Here is a 10,972-nt window from a genome sequence, read left to right on the forward strand (position 1 = left end):
AAGTGGGGCGCACTTCCAGATCTAGTGGAGCCAAGTCATCAGCCCAGCCAGACATTGGCCAATGTATATGCAGGAGGGGTGTCGACCAAGCCGATAGAGTACTAGCGCTAGCGAAGTAAAAATATGTCACCAGCTGGGCAACTATTGGAGCTAGTTTTGTTAGTGAACCACGTTGCGACTGGGGAATTTGCTGCTCAACAGCCCAAGGAACTGGAAAGTAAAAGCAAGGCACTTGCGAGACAAGTAGAGATATTCTATAAGACAGGTGGGCAGATAGAGTCATATTGCAATCTCATTAAACATGACGGAGCGATAGGTGTGGACCTCATAAGTAAATTATGTCATGCTAGGTGGCTGCAAGCTGTAAGTAGAGGTTTCGGTTTCAGCTAGTGAGCTAGAGAGTGTAAACAAAGTCCCATGCCACCTAGGAGCTGAATTTGCCTTATCGTCATCATCGATTCGTCCCGCCGTCCCAAAGACCAGGTCTTTCTCCAGTGTGGCTCGAAGTCTGGAATTTGGGGCGGATCTACCTTACCTATCTCGTGCTTTCGCTACAGAAGAGTTTCACTGTACTCGACTTCGGCTTTTCGCTCCTCTTTATTTTAGCAGTGCACACTATTGAGACCCGGGAGATTCCAAATTCCCCATTCCTCGTGCATCAATTGGCGTGCACGGCATGTGCGAGTTGGATCCTTCAAACCTTTGAGTGGTCCGACATCGTTTCAATTTCCGACCCAAATAAACTTCGCGTGGAGGAATCTCCGACGTCAAGCTGTTGCTGAGCGTATCGCTCGCCCACGTCCCCTTAGGATTCTGTTCCTTGGTCTCTTCGTCTGTCGCTTGACCCTTTCCTATTAGTCCTAATTTCTTTTTCACAGGCCTCTCGCCCGAGGTCTTTCTTTCCTTTTTTTTTTTTTTTTCTTCTACTATCTACCATTTCTCTCTTGTTTCTCGCTGTGTGACTCGACTCCTTCTGTACAGTGTCGCTCCCTATTGCATCTTGGGTGCTTGGAACTCTCAAACAGCTCCCGACTTTTTGACCGCTAAAAGCGCAAACTAGGTCGACTCGGCAATTCCTCCCTTAAGCGCTGGGGAGTGAGTCGACAGAATCAAAATGGCCTTCTACGGCGATATGGCTGGTCTGCACCAGCTGTCGCGTCGTGCGGTAAGTACCAGGAGTTGCGATGGACTGATATAGCAATCCACCTTGAGTTTTAACGGAACACTGACGAAACCCCTCTAGGATGAGGACCCCGACAATGCATCCAACTCGGCTTCTAGCTTGGTGTCCACTCTGGTTCCTGCCCTAGCGGTAGCTGGCATCATGATTTTGGTCTTCGTGATTCTGCGGCGAAGCGAACGTCGCATGTACATGCCCCGAACCTATCTCGGCTTTATGCGCCCTGAGGAACGCAGTCCCCCCGTCGGCACTGGCCTGTGGAATTGGATTATCGATATGTACAAGTTACCCGACGAATACGTTTTGCAGCATCATTCTATGGACGCTTATCTTCTGCTTCGCTTCCTCAAGTTGATTTCAGTGATTTGCTTTGTCGGCTGCTTGATAACTTGGCCCATATTGTTTCCCGTCAATGCCACAGGTGGAGGTCACAAAGAGCAATTGGATATCTTGACCATGTCCAACATTGCACAGGATAAAAACGCTCGCTACTACGCCCACGCCTTCGTCGCTTGGATCTTCGTCGGTCAGTAAACACTGCGCAATGGTATTTCACTATCTCTTTTTTTCTCGAGGTCTGATTGAGTGGCAGGATTCGTGTTCATGACTGTCACCCGCGAGGGCATTTTCTATATCAACCTGCGCCAGGCTTATTCCCTCTCTCCCGCCTACGCCAGCCGACTCTCATCGCGAACCGTTCTTTTCACAGCTGTGACTGAAGACTATCTCAACCGTGACAAGATCCGGAAAATGTTCGGCATTGAAAAGGTGAAGAACGTTTGGATCGCTACCGACGTCAAGGAGCTAGAGGACAAGGTCAAGGAACGGGATGCTGCCGCTATGAAATTGGAAGCCGCCGAAACGAAACTGATTAAGCTTGCAAACGCTGCGCGAGCCAAGGCCTTGAAGAAAGGGGGAAATGTCGAGGATGATGCTGTGCCACTCGAGAACTTGTCTGATGAGCCAGACGACGAATCGGGCTCTGTGGCAGCTCGCTGGGTCAAGGCTTCCGAGAGACCCACGCACCGCCTGAAATTCCTTATCGGAAAGAAAGTCGATACGATCAACTGGGCCAGGTCAGAGATTGAGCGGCTCAGCCCGGAAATCGAAGAGCTCCAGGCTAAGCACCGTGCGGGCGATGCCAAGCTGGTTTCATCCGTCTTTGTCGAATTCTACGCTCAAGCGGACGCGCAACTTGCGTTCCAGTCGGGTATGTCAGGCCTCGGATTTTGATTCAACGAACGTTTAGGTGATCGTCAATGCTAACTAGCAAATGTGATCAGTCGCTCACAATCTACCTCTGCACATGGCCCCTCGTTACATTGGTCTGGACCCTACACAGGTCATCTGGTCGAACTTGCGCATCAAATGGTGGGAGCGCGTCATCCGTTACTCTGCCACAATTGGACTTGTCTGCACTCTTATCGTCTTCTGGGCAATCCCCGTCGCTGTCGTCGGTTCCATCTCGAACATCGATTCTCTAACGGACAAGGTCCACTTTCTCAAATTCATCGACCATGTCCCCAGCTGGATCAAGGGTGTCATCACTGGTCTTTTGCCCACTATTTTGATGTCTGTGCTCATGGCTCTGTTGCCCATTTTCTTGCGATGTAAGCCGGGTCTTCCCAAAGCCAACGTGACGACAGAGCTGTACTGATCGTGTGTTCCAGTGATGGCCAAGCTCGGTGGCGCCCCCAGCGCGGCAGCTGTTGAGCTGACTACGCAGAATTTCTACTTCGCTTTTCAAGTCGTTCAAGTCTTCCTGGTTGTGACCTTGGCTTCCTCGGCGGCTAGCGTTGTGACCAAGGTCATCCAGCAGCCTACTTCTGCTCCCCAGCTCCTCGCGACGAGAATCCCCAAGGTTTCCAACTTCTACATTTCCTATATCGTTCTGCAGGGACTTTCTTTCAGTTCCGGTGCCCTGCTTCAGATCACCGGCCTGATCTTGGGCAAGATTCTGGGCAAATTGCTGGACTCTACCCCGCGAAAGATGTACAACCGCTGGTCGTCCCTCGCCGGTTTGGGTTGGGGAACCGTATATCCTCCCTTGACCCTTCTTGCAGTCATCGGTAAGGCTTCGTACCCGTTGATATCATATTAGTTCCCTGCAGCTAAACGATGTTGTTCCGTTGGGAATAGCTATCACCTACTCGTGTATCGCTCCGTTGGTGCTTGGTTTCGCGACCATTGGTCTGTACCTGTTCTATTTCGCCTACCGGTACAACATGCTCTACGTGTCAAATGCCAATATAGACACTCAAGGCAAGGCTTACGCTCGCGCCCTGCAGCACATTACTGTGGGCTGTTACTTACTTGTGGTCTGCTTGATCGGCTTATTTGCCATCGGAACTGCAGCCAACCGGATGGCACTGGGCCCCTTGATCTTGATGATTATCTTCCTTATCTTCATGATTCTTTACCACATTTCTTTACATAACGCTCTCTCTCCTTTGATTAACTACCTTCCCAAAAACCTGGAGGCTGAGGAACAGAGTCTTATTTCCTCCGAGCCAATCAAGCACGGCGATTCTGTTGGCGAACACCCGGACGACATTACCGCGACGGACGCAGAGAAGAATGGGAATGGCAGTTTCCCGGACGTTGACGCTGCCGAGAAAGGCCTGACCACCGCCCCTGCCACCTCCGAGAAGAAACCTAATCTGATCGTGAAGTGGTTCCGCCCCGACAAATACGATGGATACTGGCAACTGCGGCGCCTTGTCCCTCAGGCTCACGAGACTACACAGTACCCTCCAGAAGTTGAACGCGACGCCTACTTCCACCCAGCGATTACCTCCCAGCCTCCGCTTCTGTGGATTCCTCGTGATAAACTCGGGGTGAGCAAACAGGAGGTCAAGCACTCGGCACGGGTGATTCCCATCACAGATGAGGATGCTTGGCTGGACGATAAGAACAAGATCCACTGGGATGTTGATAAGGGCGTTCCTCCCATCTTTGAGGAGAAAATTTACTACTAAGATGCTTGGTCTCTACTCCCGAACTCCTTTTGCCGAGCCATCATACTGCAAATGTTCGATGTGGAATGAAGTTATTGCGATGCGGAAGACGTCTCGTCCTACTGCTTGATACCCCATTAGCCACGGGCTGATTCAATGTCACCGGCCTAGTACAGTTTTTAGGCCAGTTATATAATCTAATGTATATTTTGGAGTGGATCCCGCTGGTGGACGCAGACATCTGATAGTTTACTTCTTGACTTTTTTGACGTTGTCTATGAACCTTGGATAGTCTTGATGTCATTGGACTGCTTCATGCAGGAACGCTAGGATATATGAAATATTTTGATCCGACCGTGCTATCTGAAACTAATAGTAACTTTAACCTTTTCAAGTGATCATAACCAGGAGTCTTCCGAAAATCATGGGTTCGCTGGAGCCAAGTAGTTGTTTTCATCTACTGCAATTGGCATCAATTTCACCCGAGTCCTAAGAAAGGGTCCAACCACAGGAGTAGCAACCACCACACGGCTACGTACGACAATCCCAGCATGTCACGAATGACCGGGGACATCCATATGCACAGCAGCTCAACGGATATCCCTCGTCGTTCTGCAGAACAGACTCGCTCATCAAGTTGTGGCTTGGAATTGAATGTGCAAGAGAATAAGGGAGGATAATCATAATCATTCCTGCTAGAGCGACAGTAATTATAGACGACATCCAAAGCGTCTTCATGATGTTTAATGGGTCAGTTGTATACAAATGACGGTGTTATGGCGTTCGTCCCGCCATGCATATGGGTAAATATAAATAGGCCACGGGTCCCATAGACCAGGATCTCGTTGACAACTCACGCATATCACCATGGTCAAATATACCAATAAGAGGTAGTTCTGCACAGGAATCTCGGCCTCAATATATCAAGACGAGGTTTTCGCTGATCGCCACCGGACCGGCAATCCGGTGATTGTTTGCCTTGAACCGTTGCTTCATCCTTTTCTCTGCTTGGGTCCCTGCTGCTGAAAGAAAGCGGGGTTTTCTCATGATGGACCAACCCCTGTTCATATATGTTTTGCACCTATTTTACTTTAGGTTATTTGTTCTTCTTTCTCCTCAACATTCAGCTGCAACTCTTCAATGCCACGGTGATGTGGTCTGAAACACCGATGGTTTCCCTCCATGTCAATTGCCGGTGGTCGGCAAATCGGCGACGGCGAGCTAACGGTGACGGGGGCCCATTTTCCATTTTCGGCAGATGCAGGTCTAGCTTATGCTGTTGCTAGTCTCAAGAGGGTCCTGCAATGTAATGCTTAGTTGTGATGACAAGATGATTAGGGTATCGCCTGCAGATGCGATGTAACCTTGGTCTCACGATGCTTGCCGGTGCAGAAGTCATACCCAGGGGTATATATAGCCCCCCAGATTCGAGCACTTTTGTACTCGAACCAACAGATCAGGCAACTGTCCCATCCCTCAAAATGATCAAACCCTCTATCCTCGGGGCGTTGGCCCTGCTCAGCTGCGCCCTCCCCAGCAACGCCACACAGATCTTCCGCAACACCGGCACCCTGGCGGGCTGGGACTCCGTCAACCACGAACACTCCGGTACCGTGCAGGAGGTCAGCAACGTCGCCTACGAGGGCTCCACCTCCCTCAAGATGACCCAGGTCTACGATGCGAGCTACACAGGCCGCTACCACTCCGAGGTCGTCAAGAACAACGTGTACAAGCGCGGCGACACGGGGTTCTACGGCTTCGCGTTCCGCCTACAGCAGGACTGGCAGTTCTCCCCGGCGCAGTCGTACAACATTGCGCAGTTCATCGCGGACTTCTCCGACACGGGCTGCGACGACTACATGCCCTCGAGCATGGTGTGGCTGGTCGGGAACCAGCTCTACTCGCGCGTCAAGCAGGGGAGCGTCTGCGCGCAGAAGATCCAGACGTTTAGTAACCTTGCCACGGTGACTGCGGGCGTGTGGCACAAGGTGATTATCCAGGCGAGTTGGAAGTCGGATGGTACGGGGTTCTATAAGATGTGGTTTGATGGGGTCAAGGTGCTGGAGCAGTATGGTATCAGCACGACGGTGGATGACGACCGCGAGTTCCAGTTCCGGGTTGGGCTGTATGCGAATGGATGGCATGATGATAAGGGCATGAAGGGAACGCAGGGAACAAGACAAATCTGGTATGATGAGATAGCGGCAGGGACGACCTTTGCCGATGCGGATCCCGCGCAGTGGTAAGCATCACCGAATCTCAAGATGATTCGGAAAATGCGAAGGTGCATGGATTCAAGATACGATGACCAGATAGAGGGATGATGGTGACTGATAGTATTCGGGAGAGAGTTCCAAGTCCTATTTTGCTGCTAGTGCTTAGTGTTTCCGACAAGGTATGAGATGACCAGCTCGTAGCTAGACAAATTGACATAGACTTGGCCCTTCCACTAATTCAAGGCAAACTCCACTTCGAGTGCAGTAGCACTACGGACAAGAATAGTCTGAACCCTGTAGGCCCGTAGACTATCTAGTGTCTGTGTGCACTCGTTAATCCGTCCTAGGACCCTTGCCATCCCACGTGTGTCTATGAAAGCTTACCCTCGGTCCCTGATTCGAGACACGGCACAATTGGCCCGTTCATGTTTGTCCCCTGAATCCGTGCGAGTTGCGATTATATGTTTGTTTCAGATCCCTTATGACTATGTATTCCACACTATCGCTTCTCTGCCAGCTTTTCATCAATAATATTGTAGATAGACGCAAAATTGCTAAGTGAAGGATGCCCTTGTTTAAGACAATGACGGAATGAACATTAGGAGAAGAGCAGGTCTGTTCCGACTGTGTGGTTTATTGTTGTCGATCATTCCACTCGACGCGCACCGCACCCCATTAGCTCTATGCTCATTGGTTGTTCATAAATCCTCTGGCTGGCAATCCGCGACAGGGGTCCCACGTGATATCATAATTGCTTTCCATTTTAGCCTACCACATAGAGAGATATACTCCGAAAGGAAGGTTTGATGCTAATAATTGATGCAGATTCATAAGTCAAGGAGAATAGTTAAAGTCAATCTCCTGGATTGCTTGATGGTGGCTCTATTTACTAAGTGTATGGATATCTGAACTGCAGAAGAATTTTCTCTTTCTGAGATGTCACACCCAGATATGCGGGTCAATCCACAGCTACGTAATCCTGAAGATCAGACACTGGGATTTGCAATTGCGCCCCGTAAATCATGAAGATCTTGTTAGGTGTTATGCATGCGGAACGGTAGAGAGTTGTATGTAGTTGAGGGGACCTTGGTTGGATTCCCGTTCCTGCCGTTTATCCATCAATCCAGGGACGAAAGTGGACCTGCGTTGCCACATTTCCATCCTCCTCCTCCTTTGCGCTCCTTTGCGCTCCTTCAGTGTTAAGCTGTATGCATATCTAGATTCTGGCGATTTCTGCAGATTTTGTCACCGAAAATGAGGTTCATAATCACCTTGCATATACTAGGAACAGCCACAAGCCTTGATAGGGCTCTTTTCTCACGTCGAAAATCAGTAGACTCGCATTTCACTGACAGCAGGATAAACTTTGGTCATCCGTGGAATGCGTGGAATGCGTGGATGCTTCAGCATTAGGATTGCGTGCCACTGACCCACAAGGGTCTTGCCGGTGGAAATCAAAGAAGGCCCTGATCAACTAGTCGACCAAAAGGGTTCGCAGTCCAAGTCCACGACATGACGAGTCCAGCATGGCGCTTCCTCTCCTCAATCTCAGCGAGGGACTCTAGGGTCTCTTGAACACCGTGTATCCTATCATATCATCCACCAGAGTAAGTGATACTGCTAAGCATTGCGGATCCAGGCCCCGTTCCTGATCAACGTCGTTCATTGGATTGCTGGATTGCTCAGTATGAAACATTCCCCCATCGGCTGCTACCTTGGTAATGATATATGCTCATCTGTTTGAAGCAGTTGGTTTGGATGATCCTCCGGCGCATTGGTTAAATGCATTTCGCCCTCCCTCCCCGCAACCATGCAGGCAATCAACAAGATGTTGATGCACCGGTTTGCGCGCCATGGCCTCTTAACGGCAGTCTTTTTCACGCTTTTGATGACAGTGTGGTCATTGAACTTGGATTTTCTGATACCCAATGTAAGTCATGCGCTTGCCTGACTGGAAGTAGAGAACTGACCGTTAATCCTTGGGAAACAGAGACGCAAGACCGCGCAAGAGAGGTATCTCGAGGAAGAAAAGCGTTATCCTAGGTGTGCATAAGTTCCACCGGTGGATAAAGCCGGGAACTAACGTGGGATTCTTCATTGTGTATAGTGTGTTCAGCCATGTCGTGTCCACATTGGACAGGTTAGCCGTCCCTCCGAGTCATGACGACCGTACCATCCTTGAAGATCCTCGATTCGAAGAGCAAGGCAGCAAGGTCCCCAGGATATACCGACCATACCCAGACTATGGCAGTCAAGAATGGCAGAACACACATCGGAGTCCATTTGTCCCATGCGAAGGCCCGCGTGGGAAGCTCCTGAATGAGAGTTTGGATGATCAGGTCGGCGTCTACGTTGGCGTTCCGCATGGTAGGTTTTCTCTGTGCTTTTGGAGGCCTTGCTGCACTGAGAATGCTGACTTGCAGGCCAGAGTTCCCATCCCCTATATTTGGTAGCCACGAGGCCGTCGGGTTCAATGGTCAGGTTTCCTTTGACCGCTACACTAGATATGGTGCTTATGGTTTTGGAGAGGACGAAAGTCATGTCTCCAACTGGATCAAGCCATCCAAGGTTAAGTGGAACGAAGTGGATTGGTCGGACCTGCAAAATCAGTGCTATGCTCGCAATGCCGCCAGATTCTCTCAGACGAATGACGGTCTCTCTAAAGAAAAACAGCAGATCGCGCCCGAGTCACGAACTGCTGTCCTAATTCGCACCTATATCGGAAAGAAGTATGCCGAGAATGATCTTCAGGCCATCCGTTCAATGATCACTGAGCTGTCGCTACAATCAGGAGGGGAGTACTCTGTCTTTTTGCTCCTTCACGTCAAGGACTCGGGACTCCCCATTGACCAGGTTGAAGTACATCAGAAGGTCCTGAAAGACAATATCCCTGAAGAATTCTGGAACATGACCATTCTCTGGAATGAGCCAATGGTCGCGGCCCGGTATCCAAATCTCGATCACAATGTCGTTGAGTACGTCAACATGGCAACTGCACCACTGATCGAGCCCAGCTGACGGTTGTAGTGTCCATCATGCGCAATGGCTCTCCATTCAAAATTTTGCCCTGCGACATCCCGAGTTCGACTTTGTATGGAACTGGGAGGTCGATGCTCGGTTTACGGGCCATCACTATGAGTACGCCAACAAGGTAGCCCAGTTTGGTCGGAAGCAACCACGGCGGGGAATGTGGGAACGCAATGCTCGCTTTTATATCCCGGCAGTTCATGGTGACTATGACAGCGCTTTCCGAAAGTTTGTGGAGCAGATCGAAGACGAAGCGGTCTGGGGCCCTTTACCCATCGGTCCCATCCCCGTGGAGGACAGGGAGACCGTTGGTCCCGAGCCGCCAGTCCCCTCGCCGGGCCAGGACTCCTATATTTGGGGAGTTGGCGAGGAAGCTGATTACATTGGCTTTCTTCCAATATTCCACCCCATCGGTACAGACTGGGTCATCCGAAATGAAGTATCAGGGTATGTAGGAAACGATACTCCCCGTCGAGCCTCGTTGATTACACATTCCCGGCTTTCGAGGAGATTGTTGCTCGCCATGGACGCGGAGAACCTCGCTGGTCGACATATGGGCTCGGAGATGTTCCCAGTCACCGTCGCACTGCATCATGGCCTCAAAGCGATTACCGCTCCGCACCCGATCTACTCGGACAAGAACTTGCCTCCGGAAAGCGTGGATAAATGGTTCAACTCCGGTGTCAATGGAAGAGCTGGAAGCACAAAGAACAGCCCCTTTTCCTGGGGCCGGGAAGCCCGCTTCAGGGACATCTCGTGGTACTATCGCGCCAATTTGGCCGGACGGCTGTATTGGAACTTTCTGGGATGGCGCAAGGAGGGCACTGGAGGGAAGCTGGTAAGAATTATGCGTAAGCTATGATCAGCCAGTCATGCTAATTGCGATGCATTATAGTATGAGAGCTTACACGGACGGGTCTGCCTGCCGTCGATACTTTTCCATCCTGTCAAGGATGTTCGACCGGACGCGGATAACACACACTATAGGTTTGATTACGAGTTGGGATACGTTGCCATTCCGTGATACCTCTTCGTTTTGTTGCCTGCTTCGTTGATTCTGTATATATATAGACTTGTTTTACTACATTTCGCATCAGCCTGACCAGAGTGCCGGTTTGTCGGCCCAGTCAGTGGAGTCTGGAGTCTGTGATCACATATCTTCGAGTCTGTCGTTTTATTTCATTTGTTGTTTGAATAGAGATCAGGCACTTGGCGTGTATCTTGGCGATGCTTGGTATATATCTATTGATATCCATTGGGTTCGAGCTGAATTCCTTCCGGAGCCTGTTGTCTTTTCAAGCCAACTCATAGGAATAGTGCGATGACCAGTTGCCGTTTTGTCTGCCCTTGTTAGTCCACGAGTCTGTGGATAGACCAGAAATTCAGCATGTATATGCTCAGCCAGGTTACTGCGAAGTGCTCCTAGGCAGTTGTCCGAATCACTCTCACTCAGTGAACCAGGTATCAGAGCCAAAATCCATCTCCAATTCAGCCATAATCTGAGGAACCGGCACTACTTATCTGTTTACCTGCTACGGGGTACTGCCGTATGATCTCAATACTAAGTGTATTAGACATTTAAATACAACATG

At 50.2% G+C, this 10,972-nt stretch overlaps 3 protein-coding genes across 3 annotated transcripts; all 3 read left to right on the plus strand.

Annotated features, from left to right (window-relative positions):
* Positions 1-1,114: 1,114 nt before the first annotated feature.
* ALT_6906 (uncharacterized protein RSN1) lies at positions 1,115-4,158 on the plus strand (the record flags this gene model as incomplete). The annotated part of the gene is made up of 6 exons (XM_033559550.2): positions 1,115-1,165; positions 1,244-1,706; positions 1,773-2,390; positions 2,464-2,790; positions 2,851-3,249; positions 3,320-4,158. The coding sequence occupies 6 exons, from the start codon at positions 1,115-1,117 to the stop codon at positions 4,156-4,158; spliced, it is 2,697 nt and encodes an 898-aa protein (XP_033415441.2).
* A 1,460-nt stretch (positions 4,159-5,618) lies between these two features.
* On the plus strand, positions 5,619-6,383 carry ALT_6907 (polysaccharide lyase family 20 protein; the record flags this gene model as incomplete). Its single annotated transcript, XM_033559549.2, has 1 exon — positions 5,619-6,383. The coding sequence occupies one exon, from the start codon at positions 5,619-5,621 to the stop codon at positions 6,381-6,383; it is 765 nt and encodes a 254-aa protein (XP_033415440.2).
* Positions 6,384-8,163: 1,780 nt separating this feature from the next.
* ALT_6908 (DUF3405 domain-containing protein) lies at positions 8,164-10,404 on the plus strand (the record flags this gene model as incomplete). Its single annotated transcript, XM_033559548.2, has 6 exons — positions 8,164-8,283; positions 8,344-8,396; positions 8,461-8,720; positions 8,782-9,328; positions 9,381-10,218; positions 10,276-10,404. The coding sequence occupies 6 exons, from the start codon at positions 8,164-8,166 to the stop codon at positions 10,402-10,404; spliced, it is 1,947 nt and encodes a 648-aa protein (XP_033415439.2).
* Between the last annotated feature and the right edge of the window lie 568 nt (positions 10,405-10,972).

The sequence above is a fragment of the Aspergillus lentulus genome (genome assembly GCF_001445615.1).
Source record: "Aspergillus lentulus DNA, contig: Alt12, strain: IFM 54703, whole genome shotgun sequence".
NCBI classification, from domain to species: domain Eukaryota; kingdom Fungi; phylum Ascomycota; class Eurotiomycetes; order Eurotiales; family Aspergillaceae; genus Aspergillus; species Aspergillus lentulus.